This window comes from Rhincodon typus, chromosome 11 (genome assembly GCF_021869965.1).
Source record: "Rhincodon typus isolate 14 chromosome 11, sRhiTyp1.1, whole genome shotgun sequence".
In the NCBI taxonomy this organism is placed as follows: domain Eukaryota; kingdom Metazoa; phylum Chordata; class Chondrichthyes; order Orectolobiformes; family Rhincodontidae; genus Rhincodon; species Rhincodon typus.
The window spans coordinates 60092007-60108094 of record NC_063342.1 but is presented as its reverse complement, the minus strand read 5'-3'; the positions used below and the strand labels follow the sequence as shown (position 1 = coordinate 60108094).

Below are 16088 nucleotides of genomic sequence, written 5' to 3'. Positions count from 1 at the left end.
TAAAATAAGAATCACTAAAAATTGCTCTCCAAATGCACTGCTTCTTGTAAGATTTCACATTTGGATTTACGCAAATACATTTGAGGGACAACTTGGACCTAAACTTCACTTTGAAAAGTCTGCAAATTTGGAATGCAATTTTCAGCCAAATTACCAGATGCACACTAAGCTGAAACTCAATCTTCTTATGTTTGAATCTCTTCTCATTCACACCTCGCACAAAAATAAAAACAGCCATATGAATATTGCATGCTGTTTGGATCTTGAAAGAAAAATTCTGTTTTAATGTCTGACCTGGAAACAACATCCTAAAATATGTCATTTTCCTGTCATTGTGGACTTAGAACAGGAATCTGTTACTATTGACTGTTGTCCAGGGAAAGAGAAAATTCAACATTTGTTCTGTCCCTTTGTAAGCACAAGCACAGCTATATAGATGCTGGAGGATACAATTAGAGAACTTGAGGAGGTAGCATGGAGTGAATCACAGTGCACATCTGAGAAATACCAAATGGTAGTGGCTTAGGAGCAGAACTGCCCAGATGGCCATACAACTGCCATCAATGACCCCTCTATTTTGGGAAATATAGCTGTGTAGTGACAGTGGGCAGCTTTATGCTGTTACTGCTGTTCAATAAAACAGAGATTGCAGTGTTTAGCCATTGACCTATGCACTGATGCCTATTTCATATGTTTATGGGCACTAAAGATGATTTTGACGCAAGTTCAGAAAAGGGTGCCTGACACGCAGATTCCTCAATCGTGATCCTACTTCTGCTTTGGTATAATTTGAATAAGGATAGTGTTCCCTTTGCTCAGCAGTTGTGCTAGATGGAGCTGTAATTTTTTGCAACAGGAAGAAGAGGCAACTGCCAAGGTGGGTGTTTTCTTTTGGAATACCTCCTGTGCTTGCCGACATTCTGAAATAGAACCCCCTTTCTTTGACACTCTGGTACCAACTCCACTGACCTACAAACACGTGATCCTAAATGTGTGATCTTCCTGTCCACGGTAAAGGTGGGGAAAATGTGGGAAACAGGAAAGGCCAAAGTAGATTTCCACTGTGTGGACTGGGAACCAAAATATTGGGAAGGAAGACATAAATTTCTACCAACCAAGCTAAAATGGTAAAACCTCTCTGCACAGCCTAAGAACTGAACTTTATGGGTGGGTGTTGGGGGGGTGGAGAATGTGTGTGTGTTGAGGGGCACTTGGCTGTTGTGTCACCATAGCCATCCCTTGACACCAGACATCATATATTAAAGATGGCTTCCCCACAGCAGTAACACGCTGTGGATGGCCTTATGGAGGTGACAGTGGGACTTCCTCCAACTGCAGGTATACATTGATCCTTTAATGAAAATATTTATGATCCTTGAAAGCAAGTTGCTGTAAGTTGATGCATTATATCTCTACCCCCTTCTTGGAAGGGAACGGTGTTTTCACAAAGCAACATACAAGATTATGAGATGAATAAGGATAAATAAAATTTCAATTAAAAATTAATATTTGACACGCGTTAAAATTATAAATTATAAACTGTCAGAGATATGTTTGTAGATTTGCATCACGACAAATTGTGAAAGAAACAGTATGACAAAAATAATTCACGAGTAAGTGTATTTGAGTGATTGTTGTAGGATTAAATCAAAAGATAGCAGTGAAGAAGTTTTTCAAATAATGTTGTAGAGTAGAATATCCTTGAAGTGTGCAGGATATGTTTCAGTACCAATGGAACATTACCCTGCTGTACAGTATTTTATTGGCTTAGAATCATATTGGACAATGTTATTGTACAAGACATAATTACAATGGCATAGAACTTTCACTGGAGAAAATTTGCAGAAATGACAAAACAGCAACAGATGTTGTGCTAGTGTACTACATTGGTGGTAGGAAATGGAAGATAAATCTGAAGAATGCTTTCACCAATTAGTCATACCAAATCCAAAAGGAGAAGTGTGGCTTTGAGGTCCATTAAGTTAGTTTATTATTATGGTAACCCCTGGATCTCCAGTGCTTGTCTGACCCTGTTCGTAACCCATTTTATGAAGAAGGGTCACTGGACTGAAAATGCTAATTCTTCTTTCTCTCCACAGGTGCTGCCAGACTTGCTGAGTTTTTCCAGCAATTTCTGTCTTTGTTTCTAATTTCCAACATCCGCAGTTCTTTCAGTTTTTTGTTTCCTGTTAGTAACAATGTAGTTTCCAACTCCATGGAGGACTATTGCGAGGGTTCAGGTATTTTTTCCTACATTTATGCTGAGATCCAATGCTGGAACAATTCTATTGACATCTTGAAACATATGGTTTATATAACATGTTACAATATGTTCACAGACTCTCCAGAACAATGGGGATCACTTCACTCATTATAGAAGCAAAAGCAGAGCATTTGGATTCAAAACACTTCAAAACAGGAGAGAATAGCAGACCAGTTATAATTGTTGATATTACTGTAACGTTATAAATTTCCTTTAATAAACTAACACTTTAAGGTTACATTTGAGCTATATTGCTAGGGTCTTTAAGAAAGTACTACTGTCCAAATTCAAATATAGAATGAGAACTTATGATGGTAAACTTTTATCCTTAGAATTCCTGGGTCAATATATTCTTGTGTTCATGGTGAATATCAGGAACTTAAATGCATCCTGCCCAATCATTTACTGTCTATTAGTGCACAGCACTATTAGATATCAGATATTGTCGATTGTTGGACTCTTTCTTATAAGTCAGAGGTTTGTGGAGCTAATGCTCAGTTTCAAGACTTGAGCACAAAATGCAGGCTGACACTTCAAAGATGTCATCTTTCAAATGTGATGTTAAACTGAGGTCTCATCTTGCTCTCTCAGGTGCAAATGACGCTATTTTGATGAAAACTATTTTTAGTGTTCTAGCCAATATTTATATCTCAATCACCATCAATAAAACAAGTTATTTGGTCCATATCTCATTGCTGTTTGTCAGTGCTTTTAACAGGCAAATTGGCTGCTGCATAGTTTTAAAGCTCTTTGGGAATACCATTACTCATTGATGGGATGTGCCATTACTGGCAATGCCGGAACTTGTTATCAATCCCTAATTGCTTTAAGCAGGAGGAGCTGGAGGAGATTTTGACCACATTGGCAGATGTACAGGTGAACCTCTGTCTGATGGGAAAGGTTCAGCTGCACATCTGCCAATGTGTTCTACTGCATCCGCTGCTCCTGATGTGGCCTCCTCTACGTCGGTGAGACCAAGCGGAGGCTTGGAGACTGCTTTGTACAGCACCTGTGCTCTGTTCGCGACAAACGACAACACCTTCCAGTCGCGAACCACTTCAACTCCCCCTCCCACTCCCTGGATGACACAGCCATCCTGGGCCTCCTCCAGTGTCACAACGATGCCACCCGGAAACTGGAGGAACAGCACCTCATATTCCGCCTCGGGAGCCTACAACCCAATGGTCTCAATGTGGACTTTACCAGTTTCAAAATCTCCCCACCCCCGACCTCATTCCATGACCAACCATCCCTCTCATCCCCGCCTCCTTGACCTGTCCATCTTCTCTCCCACCTATCAGCTCCTCCCACCTCACTGACCAATCCCCACTACTGCCTACCTACACTCACATATCACCATCCCACCTACCTTCCCCAGCACCACACCTCCCTCTCTATTTATTTCAGAGCTCCCTTCCCTTCCCCCATTTCTGAAGAAGGGTCCTGACCCAAAATATTAACTTTCCTGCTCCTCTGATTGTGCCTGGCCTGCTGTGTTCATCCTGCTCTACACCTTGTTATCTCAGACTCCAGCATCGGCAGTTCTTACTATCTCTGCCTTGAGCAGGAGCTGTCTTCTTGAGCCTTTGCAATTCATTTGGTGCAAGTAAACTCAAAGATCTGCAGTCATGAAAGTGCTATCAAAATGTGCAACCTTCCTTTCATTTCTGGCTGAAAATCAGAAGATGACAATTTTGCCCAAATTTCCAAAATGCTCCCAGAAGTGTTCAAGATAAAAGTTTACCATAAAGTGCCATGTTGTTTTATAAACATTTACAAAGACAAAGATCAATTTCTGTGTGAGTGAGACAGAAAAACAGAAGTAACATGATAAGCAAATGAAAAGCGGGTCTATACTTACAGGGTATGGCTGAACAACTGTCAAAATGATTGATTCCTTGCAGCTCCTGTGGAGGCAAAAACAAATTGTCATATTTCTTTTTACAGTATCTGTGAGGTTTTAACACCACATTGTGAGCTCATTTACAGCTAAAAGCATTTATTCCAGTGGTCTTGACAATTCCTTTTAACAATAAGAAAAACAGTCTTTAAACATCAGTGGAAAAGGAATTGGGTTATGCACCTGTGGAAAAACACAAACAATGGTGCACAAATTGAGGGACGTCTCTTGTACTAGATCATAGACTATTTACCTTGGACTCAGCAAATGAGGAGGCAAACACTCAGGTTTGGGGATTTACATTCATTAAAGGAAAAAAGAACACTTAGCATGGCCTCATTTGGATTTCATTTTGTTGTACTGAGATGAATTTCTCTTCTGTCAGCTAGTTCATTTGTAAAGAGATTATCCTGAACTCCCCTTTTGCTTATCGAGTCATACAGCAGGAATCAGGATTTACAGGACGGCACGTTGGCTCAGCCGTCACGGTCAGGGAATCAGGATTTATAGGGCGGCACAGTGGCTCAGTGGTTAGCCCTGCTGCCTCACAGCACAAGGGGCCTGGGTACGATTCCACCCTCGGGTAACTGGAGTTTGCACATTCTCCCCGTGTCTGCGTGGGTTTCCTCCCACAGTCCAAAGATGTGCAGGCTAGGTGGATTGGCCATGCTAAATTGCCCATAGTGTCCAGGGATGTGTAGATTAGAGGGGTGGGTCTGGGTGGGATGCTCTGAGGGTCAGTGTGGACTTTGGGATGTCTGGTCAGCACAGTTAAATTTAACCAATCTGACTTAGTCCCATTTATATTGGGACATTTTGTCCAAGAAACTTATTCTGCAGCAGTGTCATGTTGGACTTGAAATGTTAAATCTCTTTTTCTCTTGGATGCTGCCAGGCCTGCTGAGTTTTTCCAGCACTGACTGTTATTTGATCACAAATGGTTGAAAAAAGCAACTTTCCACTTACATTTAAAAATAAACTCTGGAAGCATAGTGGAGAGGGCAAAGTCATACTAACATTTCAATTTGATGACTATTCAATCTTCCATTTAACATTGGCTACGTCTGAATTAAAATGAACAGATTCTGACCAAAGTGTGGCAGAGAGGGGACATATTTGTACCGTAGATGTCATTAACTCTGTACAGGATAAATACTTCAGTTTAAAGCAAAAGAAACTTCAGTCAGTTAAATCTTTCAGGAAAGCAATGATTTTGTGTCCAGTACAAGTAAGTTCTCAATGACACCAAGATAATAGGAGTGCATGCCCCAGATGGAAGTTTTTTGTTTTTATCACCACTTTGTTTCAGAAATTAATTGATTCAATGACTGTGGTTAGCCAGGGCTGTCTGTTTCAAATGTTGATGAATGCAGGTTAACAGACAAAGGAAGAGACAAATGAAATGACATTTTGATAGCTGGGCCATGAAGCATAACATATGCAGGAAGGTGGAAATAATTAGTAGAATCAACTTGGCAATGACACAAGCATTAATTTCAATTGAACAGCTACAAAATTAATGGATTTCCTACCATAAATGACACATTGTTTCTCAGCCTCAGATCTCCTCAGAGATATGAAGGTGAGTGTCAAATCTGAGACAGAAAGCTGGTGGGGTGATGAGGTGAGTTTCTGGGGGAGCTATAGTGAATATTAACTGTTGGCTGCTGTCCTGCTACCAGCCACATGGCAGTGTGTGGCTTTGAGAGAGCCTGTTGGCACCAAGGTGAGTAACAGGGGTCAAGGAATTTAGATTGTTAGAATTGGAATGGTGGGGCAGGGGATGAAATGGGAGGGGAGTGCCGGAGCACCCTGAAGGTAGTGGGGGAGAAAAGCCCAGATATTATTGGTCCCCAGGTCACCACAAAAGAAATGTTAAACATTATATATTTCTAGCCTTCAGAAGATTATAATAGAGAAGGGATTACATTTCCTGTAACTTATATGGCTGCTTCTGTCTATTAGTTAACCCATGAATAGAACATATGGCCACTGGGTGAGGCATTTTGCATATTTTGGGAGGTCACTGGTTTGGGAAAAACTGCAAGTTGCAGGAGCTCAGTGTGGGATTGAAGCAGGATTACCTGAGTAGCCATGAGTTGGCTTTCCTATTTTCTGGTCTGCAAACACTAATTGATGACACTTATTTGATGGATCCAGCAAATTTCTCCTCCTTTCCGATGCCAGATTTCCCAAGCCCTGAGAAACACAACCTCAAATAGGTTGCTAGAATTTTTATTAATGTCTGTAATAATAATCAGTTTGTCCAAAATATGTCAATTAGTTAGTTTAAGCAAAATCACTGATGGCGAGTTTATTTGGGAGGTGGTGTCTGGAGCATGCAGAGGCTCCAGAGAATTTGAGTGTATGATGCATATGTTGCTGTCAAGTGTTGTTAATGGCAGCAGTAGTGACACTGGGAAAGAGTGCTTGGTGGAAGACAGAAACAAAGCAAGATTAGGAGAGTCAAGCAACAAAATGACCTTGACTGGATAGATTACTTCTGTGAGGGATAGGATAGAATTGATGGCAAAAATGGGAATGTCAACAGCAGGATAGGGATAGCATGGAAAGAAGCAATGGCATGAGAGGGGTGGTTAAGAAGATGGTATTGGTTAAGTGTGACAAAATGGTAGAGGCAACTATTTGACAGAACTTATTATTTGAAAGATATTCTTTGCTAAAAATAAAGCTTCATTGGTTTAAATGAAGTGGAAGTTGAACAAAGTCTGTCAGATGAAATAAAGTAACGCGTCAGCATTGAATTGATGCATAAAGAGAATGTAATAGTCTCTGTCTCCCACTGAGTTTCTACGCAGTGCACTCCAGTAGCCATGTCACCACTCAAAACTAGACTCAAGGAAGGAGTAGTTGTAAGGTTGCTACAGAAATTGAATCCTAAACAAAGATGTTTTCATGGAACAATTTTGGAGTTAGGAAGCTGCTTTCTACTATGATTGAATTATTATTGGCAGATTTCCAGCAATTAAAGTGCATATTCTTTAAATGGTATTGATGTCATTAGCTGTAAACCTGCTTTTGAACTCAGAAGAAAACAGTTCCAACAAGAGGGCACTCAGAACGCATATCTTTGCAGTTATGTTAACTCAACTTTATTACAATCATGCAGTTCTTCCTTGAGGTTTTTCCCCCTGACTTGTTGATGTTCTGTAACCACGAAGCTAAAAAATAACTTTTGATTAGCAAGCTTCAGGCTAATCAACTGCCAACAACCTGTTCTGAAAATTCTGTTCATACCTTTTCAGCTGTGACAAATGCACCAATAAAAGCTGAGACAAATAATCAGCAACATTCTGAATAAAATGAATAACCATTCTTAAAAAAAAAAAAGTCCATTAACCTTTTCTCCTAATGTTAATGGAACCCTTTTGGAAACAAAAAATCACAATCAGGATTCACATCCTTACTGAACACTAATTAGTTCCTCCTTCGGCCATGCCCTACATGTGTGTCAGGTTTTCATAAAATCCATTAATTAATTTTTTGAGATATGTTGCACCGTGTTTTCACTCTTGGGTCAGGTACACAGAGGAGGGAGAATTCCCAGTTCCACAAGTATAATAAACAGGAATGGAATGCCTGAAATTATATTTTTATTCTCAGGGATTGGGCTGAATTGGAAATTATGGGTGACTGTAGATGAAAAGGGTGGGTTGCTGGGTGCAGAGGCAAGCTGGGATGAGGGATTTGGCACTGTATCCAAACTTTGAAAACTTCCTCCATCCTACAAACCTCTCACTCTCCGTGTGCAATTCATGTCAACTCTGCCACCACATGTCCCCTGCCTGTCTCCTATGGCCACTCGTACTCTCCATGCCAATAACTGTCCTTAATCACACCCACCATGCCAAACTGTGTTCCTCCTCCAGGTCCTCATGGCCCTTTATAGTCTCCATGCCCAATTTATTGCTAACTGATGCCCTATATATAGTACCCTTTGCACTTAACATCTAACATGACAACTTCCCGAGTAGTCATCATGGCCTGACTTCAACAACACCACTATCACAGAATCCCCAACATCAACACCATTTGGTTGGGGGAGGGGGAGAAGAGGGGGGAGGTGTCAAATAAAGTGGCTACAATAGCTGCAGAGGCTAAGAATTCTGCAGTGAGTAACTCACCTCCTGACTCCTCAAAGTCTAGCCACCATCTACAAGGCAGAAGTCAGGTGGGAGGAGCCTGGATGAGTGCATCTCTAACAACACACCAGGGTGACAATACCCAGGTCAGAACAGCTCATTTGATTGGCACTACATCCACAAACATTCGCTCCTTCGATCAGAGATATATAGTAGGAGCAACGTGTACCATCTACAAGATACACTGCAATAACTCATCAAGACTCCTTACACAGCCTCATCCAAACCAGCTACCTAGAAGTACAAAGGCAGCAATATACGGGAATATAATTATCCATAAGATTCCTGCAATCTGCTCACCATCCTGTCTTGGAAATATATCCTTCAGTGTGGATGGATCAAAATCCTGGAACTCTCAAAAACGTTGTGGGTCTACCTACACCAAATAAACTGCGGTAGTTTAAGAAAACAGATACCACCACCTAAACAAGTGCAACTAGGAATCAGCAAAAACACACCCATCCCAAACCAGAGGACACAGGTTTAAGGTGAGAGGGGAAAGATCTAGAAAGGACCTGAGGGGTAACTTTTTCATGCAGAGGGTGATGTGTGTATGGAACCAGCTGGCAGAGAAAGTGGTGGAGGTGGCTACAATTACAACATTTAAAAGGAATCTGGATGGGTACGTGAATAGGAAGGGTTTAGAGGGATATGGTCAAATGCTGGCAAATGGGACTAGATCAGATTGGGATGGCTGGTCGACACAGATGAGTTGGACTGAGGGGTACTATCTGAAATATTTAGTTAATCCCTGCTAATATTTAAATATATGGCTCACTTTATTAAAGTTAGTCACCTTATCCATTAAAGTCGGAATGTGGCATCTTTGAAGCTGAATGGGGTCAGGGAATTCACTCAGAGAATAGTTGGTTTGTGGAAATGGCTGCAATAATTGGGGCAGCTAGCATTTCAGGGGAAGCTTGGTGAGCACATGAGGAAGAAAGACATGAGCAGTTATGTTGATAGGGTTATGGATTTATGAAGAGAGATGGGGACAGGCTCATGTATAACACATGCACCAACATGGGCCAGTTGAGCTAAATAGTCTATTTGGTGCTGTACATTAACACAATTCTAGGCATAGTATATAAAGGGTCCAGTATAGTTTCATATGAAACTTGATTTGCTTATAGAAGCTATAATTTTGCTGTGAAGATTTGATAAAATTGTTGGATGAAAACTCAACTCCTAACCCTCTGCCACTGTTATGTATTGCAAATTTAAAAATTGTAATAATTATTTTCCTGATAATATAAATTTCAATTGAGACTTGGATGGTAGAATTTCCATGCATTCAAAGTTCAAAAGTGAAAATCTACATTCAATGCTACATTATTTTTAATGAATTTTGTTGCAGTCAGTGATGCATTTGACTACATTTCATTCATTACTAAAATCATAAGCAATGGAATCTTCACTTCCCACAGCCAGTAATGTGAAGACAGCTGAAATCAGGCCAGAAAATGTTATTGTAATACAGGTGTCAGTTATAAGCGTTAAATATTCATGTACCTGTAATGAAAGCAAGAAGTTCTATTTTTTCATTTTTTATTCTATAAATAAAATTACAATTGAAATTTCCTTCAGTTCTAAGTTTTTCATTGTTCATGGAGAAGGTAATTATGGAATCCTTTTTAGTTTTACACATCCTTGTATATTTGCAGTTAAACAACCCATATACAAAAGGTGTAGCCTGTATCAATCCAATTTAGACTGCATTTGTTATGCACACAAGACATCACAATAAGCATCAATGCTATTTTGATAGATGGTTTCCTAAGGCCATAAATGGTTATTTTATTGAATCTGAACTTAGTGTGCAGGATATTATGTGAGAAACCAAATCATAAAGCACAAAAATCATTATTACTGGTATAGTAATGAGATTTGTGTTGCCAAACCTAACATTGCTTTATTAGCCTGAAGGCATTTCAGGTAAATTATAAAAAACATAGACCAGTATAAATGACCATAAACCTGCTAAATTATTGTTACAACTGAACTGGTTCATTACTGTTTCACCTCATCTGTATGTTAGCCAAAACCAACATGGTTGACAATCTGCTACTGAGCAAGCTACTTATTTGTATCAAAATGACAAAAAGGGAAATTGGATAGAACATGAAGCTGCAACTTGAGACATAGCAAAGGCAAGGTCAGTCAGCTGGCTCTACAAAGTGTTGTTCACTAACTCCCCAGTATCTGATGTCAGTCTTCAATCAATATGATTTGCTTCACATGATATCCAGAAATAGTTGAATGCACTAAACATAACAAAGGCCACGGGTTCCAACAACATTACAACATACTGCCGACGGCAGAGATAACAAACAGCTATAACAGTGGCATCTACCTCACAATCCAGACAATTTCTGAAGAAGGGTCTAGGCCCAAAACGTCAGTTTTCCTCTTATGCTGCTTGGCCTGCTGTGTTCATCCAGCTCTACACCTTGTTATCTCTTAATCCAGACAACTGCTCAGGAATGCTCAGTTTGCAAAAAAGGAGAACAAAATCAACCTAGCCAAACGCTACCTCATCAGCATCCTTCCAAACAGCAGCAAGGTGAATGAAGGAGTTGCACACAGTGCTGTTAATCAATATTTCTTCATTAATAACCTGCTCACTAATACTTAGTTTGGGTTCCATCAAGATCACTTAGTTGCAGTGAATTTTATAGTCCTATTCCTTGGATGCAATAGCTGAATTTCAGAGGTCAGGTAAGAGCGACTGCCTTTGGTCAGTTAGTATTTGAAAGGATGGTGCTAAGGAATCTAAGGTTTTTAAAACTGTACTTGGCATGTTGGTATCATTGACTTGGTTAGTGTTTGTTGCCCATGTTCAACTTCCTTAGAGAAGATAGTGATGAGCCACCTCCTTAAACCACTGCAGTCCATCTGGTGTAGGTACACACACAATGCAATCAGGAATGAAGTTGCAAGATTCTAATCCACTGACAGTAAAGACAAGGTGATACAGCTTCAGGTCAGGTTGGTGTGTGGCTTAGAGAGAACATACTGTTGTTGGTATTCCCATCTATCTGTTGGTCTTGTCCTTCTAGATGACGGAGGTCACAGGTTTGAAAGGTGTGTTGAAGGAGCATTGGTGAGATTTTACATTGCACATTGCAAATGGTAGACATTGCTGCTACTGTGTATAAGTGGTGAAGCGATGTGAATATGTAAGGTTATCCATGATCTAGCAAGCTCCTTTTCCTGGAAATTGTTGAACTTCTTGAGTGTTATTGGAACTGCACACATCCAGGCAGTATTCCATCATATATCCTCGTATCTTGTTATGGTGGACAGACTTTGGTTAGATTCTCTCTTGTTGAAGATGGTCATTTGCTGGTACATAAATGTTATCTGTTAGTTATCAGACGAAATCTAGATGTTGTCAACATCATACTGCAATGGACACAAACTGCTGAAGTATGTGAGGAATCATGAGTGGTGTTGAACATCATGCAATCATCATTAGGCAGCCCCACTGCTAACCTTATGGATAGCAGGCCATTGACGAAATGGCTGCAGATGCTCAGATACTAGTCTGAGGAACTCCTGCAGTGAGAGTCCTTGGGATTGAAATGATTGAGTAAACTAGAAATAACTGAATAAATCCATTGTCAATGGGGTGTAGGGCAAGAAACAATTCAATACAGTGTGGAGCTTGAGGAAGACCGCAGGACTGATGAAGAGTCCCAACATGAAACGTCAACACTCCTGCTCCTCTGACTGTGCCTGACCTGCTGTGTTCCTCCAGCTCCACACTGCATTGACTTTGACTCCAGCATCTACAGTTCTTGCTATCTCCAATAAACTATTTAATGTCTGGACATATTCTCTATGCAGAGGAATATGGTTGCTTGAGGCTCATTATCTCGACTTCAAGACTTTATTGTAGGTGTTTCTCAAGTAAATTTCCGAGATCTAAGTATCTTCAGTTGCTCAACAAATGACCTTCACTGCATCATAAGGTCAGAAGTAGAGCTGTTTGTACAGTTTTCAGTTCCATTCATAGGTCACATCCTTTATGATGAAATAATTATGTGTCGTCCACAAGGAAGCATAAGTACCTTGTTCTACAAGTGGTTCTATAGATTGAGGAGCAGCACTCCATATCAAGCATGGGTCAAGAGAAGGAGGCAAGCCTTATCGAATTACTGCAGCTAGCACGGGATTTTAACCTACCTCAGTAGCATCATTCAGTACCACAATCTAACTACCTTGACAACTGAGTTAATCGACCCCAAAGTTCCATACACAATTCCTTACATAATGAAATCAGCCCATGCAGCAATACCTAAACAACATTTACCTAGGCTTAAATGACTGAATGACAATGGACATTCACATTACACAAGCTCATCAGTTTTCAGTGAAATTCATTAAGAATTGACAAGATTTGCCAACGCTGGCAATAGATTTGGTCCTTTTGTGTTACATCTCATTTCCAGAACCCCATTAAAAAGTGGAAGATTGATTTGACAGCTAAGATCATTAAATAAAATAAAAATACATTTAGAAATATAAAACTGGTTTAAAAAAAAGGTTGAGAAGAAATTGCTCGTGCACTTGCTACATTACACAAAAATTCGTATCCTTGTGCATTAGTTTGAATGAGATGTTATCAATGTTTACCAATAGTCTTAAAATTGCTGCTGTGAGTGGACTAGCATAGTGCATATTAGTGCACTAGCCTTACTTTCTTTTCTTTTTGGCTCGTTAAGAGTTCATTACACAGCAATTAATTGAATTTACGTAAAATTGCTGGGGCTTAACATTGAGTAGAGTTTCTCTTCATGACACCTGCTCAAGAGCTAGTGTTGCAATGCATGGAATGTACGTTAACAGCACATGCAACAGTTTTGACGCTCTGTAAAATTCATGAGTATGTCCACGGCAGCGCAGTAAAACACCAGGCTGCTCTTACAAAACAACAATTTAAATGCCCAATGCAGATGCTTGGCCATTGTATTCTGGTGAGGCAAAAACCATGACTTATCTCTCGTGATATAGTCAATCCATTCTTGAGAAGTTGAAACTGAACAAATTCAAATCTGTTGGGTCTGGAACTTTGCAATACTTTTTGATAAGCTGCGTTCAAAGCATTATTGAAGGAAATTCCAATCTCTGCTCTATTTTTTTACTCCATTCAAGAGGTGGCATCTGTCAACAGATGTCATTGGAAAAGCTAACATGTAATTATCTAGGAGCTGATTTTTTTTTCAATTGTTTCAGTCAGTGTGATAATTGTACTACCACTGTGCTTGTAGGTGGAGTGTTCTAGGATCTTGATCCAGTAAATTTACAGGAATTGTAATATATTTCCAAGTTAGGATGAATGTGTGACATGAAGGAAATTTTTGAGTGATTCCCACCACTGTCCTACCAAGCAGGAATGGTCACAATTTGAGAAGTGCTGGAGCAGATGCATTGGTCAATTATTGCAGATTATCTTATAAATACTATAAAATGCTGCTGTAGTTACTTACGCAAAATGGAGTAGATGTTTAGGGTGGTAGCTGGTATATCAACAGGCTATTTTTGGAATTTCAATCATAAAGAAAACTGGATAGTATTCCATCATATTCCTGATATGTGTCCATTGAAATAGAGGAAGGACTTTGGGAGTCAACAGATAAGTCAATCACTGCAGAATATGGAGGGAGTCAATGATAATTCTACAATTGAATGTCAAGGGGTGGTTGTCAGATTATCTCATTGGAGATAACACTTACAGGACATGGATGTTGCATACCAGTTATCAGCTAAGGCTTCAATGCTGTTGAGTTAATTTTGCACATGCACACACAATGCATCATGAACTGGGGAACTGAAAGTGCAAATGAGCATCCACATTTCTAACATTATAACAGAGGAATGACTATTGATGATGCAGCTGAAGATGGCTGAACCTAGGATACTGGCAATGAGGAATTCTGTGGTCACATCCTGGGGTTGAAGTTATTTGTCTCCTTCAGTCACAAACATTTCCGTTTCCTGCTCTATATCATTTCAGCCAGAGGACCGTTTTCCCTATCCTCAGTGACCTCAATAGTACTCGGATTCCTTGAAGCCAGCTGCTGGACTGTTATTTGTTCTATTTCATTCTGCGACTTGAAACAGCAGAGTACACACCTATCAGTTATGTACAACACCATTATCAGGCCTTCAATGAGGAACCACTCTTCATGATTCAGTGTGTACATGCAGTTTTAAATGAGTTCATTTTACACAATTCAACAAGAGTACTCGGGCATTAAGAAAGTTCAAAAAATGTAACCGTTCTTTTCGCTTTAAAGATTCTAATTCCCAATTAATACCTTTAAAAAAAATGCAGAAAATGTTATACATTGGTTGAAAAAAGTTTTGAGAAAGAAATACATTTTGGTTTTTAATTTGAATTTCTGAAGACACAATGGCTCCAGGATCCCATGGTGACCAATTTTTAGCATAAGTGTGACTCACCCCAACAAAGTTCATAAGATTGAACTGGGGCGGTGCATGGTCCTTCTGCTAAGCCACCAATGCTGGACTGTCCTCTCTGTGGCCCATTTCTTTCACTGGGTTTACTGATTTCCCCAAGGATACTGTGAGTTTGTGAGCTGGATATTTCCCAGAATTCATGAGTATATGCTCTGTTCCCAGCCCCTCCGGAGTCAATTCCTTTATTTGGAACAAGGAGAGACTCTAATTCCCCCATCCACATACCCTTAACAGGATTCTAATCAAAAATACTGACATAAGGTGAGAGCCTGATTTAGCTTGGTCTTAGTTTTAGCTCATACACTTTTGCTGCACTCCCATCGGAGGTACAGTGAGATTGTATCTGTTGGTCCACATACCTGTACATCCAATTTGTCTTGAAAGTTTGCAGATAATGTTCCTTGTAATAACTCTAAGTGAAGAAATTTAACACCGAGACAAAAAGCTTGTTAACAAATAAGTCACCTCGCCATTACATTGAAGTTAATTCTCTGTTTTAATATGTGAGACTGGTTGTGGCAATAATTCAGCAAATCTTTGATCAGAAATCTGTACTGAAGTTATCATTACCTCTCATTAATGAGATGCCATGATACATTTCAGTAGGTATAGTTCAATTTTTTTTTATAAATAAACTAAGTAGGAAATTTGAAATTGGGAGACATGGATGGATTATACACTGAGTGCTAGTTCCCTGCATCACGGCATGAATGTTAGGGGTGAACCCCACTCCGCTCGCCTTGCTTTATATTTTCATCCGATCGGCTGAAGGACCTAACCTCAATAGCCTTCTGTAGGAAAGAATTTCATAGATTCACTAGCCTCTGACAGAAGAAATTCCTTTTCATTTCTGTCTTAAATGTGTGACCCTTTACTCTGAGATTATGTTCTCTGGTTCCACACACTGTCACAGAGAAAACAACTTCTTTGCATAAACCCAGTCGAGCCCCCCTAAGAATTTCTTGTGTGTCATTAAGGCTACCCCTCATTCTTCTAAACTCCAATAGGTACAGGCCCAACCTGCCCAACCTACTCAACCTCTTTTTTCTTAAGAAAATCCCTCCATACCCGAGATCAACCGACTGAACCTTCTCTGGACTACCTCTGATGCTGGTATATCCTTCATTGGATGAGGGGACTTTGTACCTCAACAACTACCTTGTAATAGTTTTAGCAAGATTTCCCTATTTTGGTACTCCATTACCTTCAAAATAAGGCAAACTTTTCATCCGAGATAGTAGGAACTGCAGATGCTGGAGAATCTGAGATAACAAGC

General features: G+C 39.9%; 1 protein-coding gene across 1 annotated transcript in view; it reads right to left on the bottom strand.

The window, feature by feature from the left end:
* The window catches only part of frmpd4 (FERM and PDZ domain containing 4), a 573791-nt gene that overhangs the window by 71593 nt on the left and 486110 nt on the right, over positions 1-16088 (bottom strand). The window contains exon 5 of the mRNA XM_048602573.1: positions 4125-4170. Within this exon, the coding sequence (XP_048458530.1) occupies positions 4125-4170 (46 nt within the window). The remainder of the gene's footprint in view (positions 1-4124; positions 4171-16088) is intronic.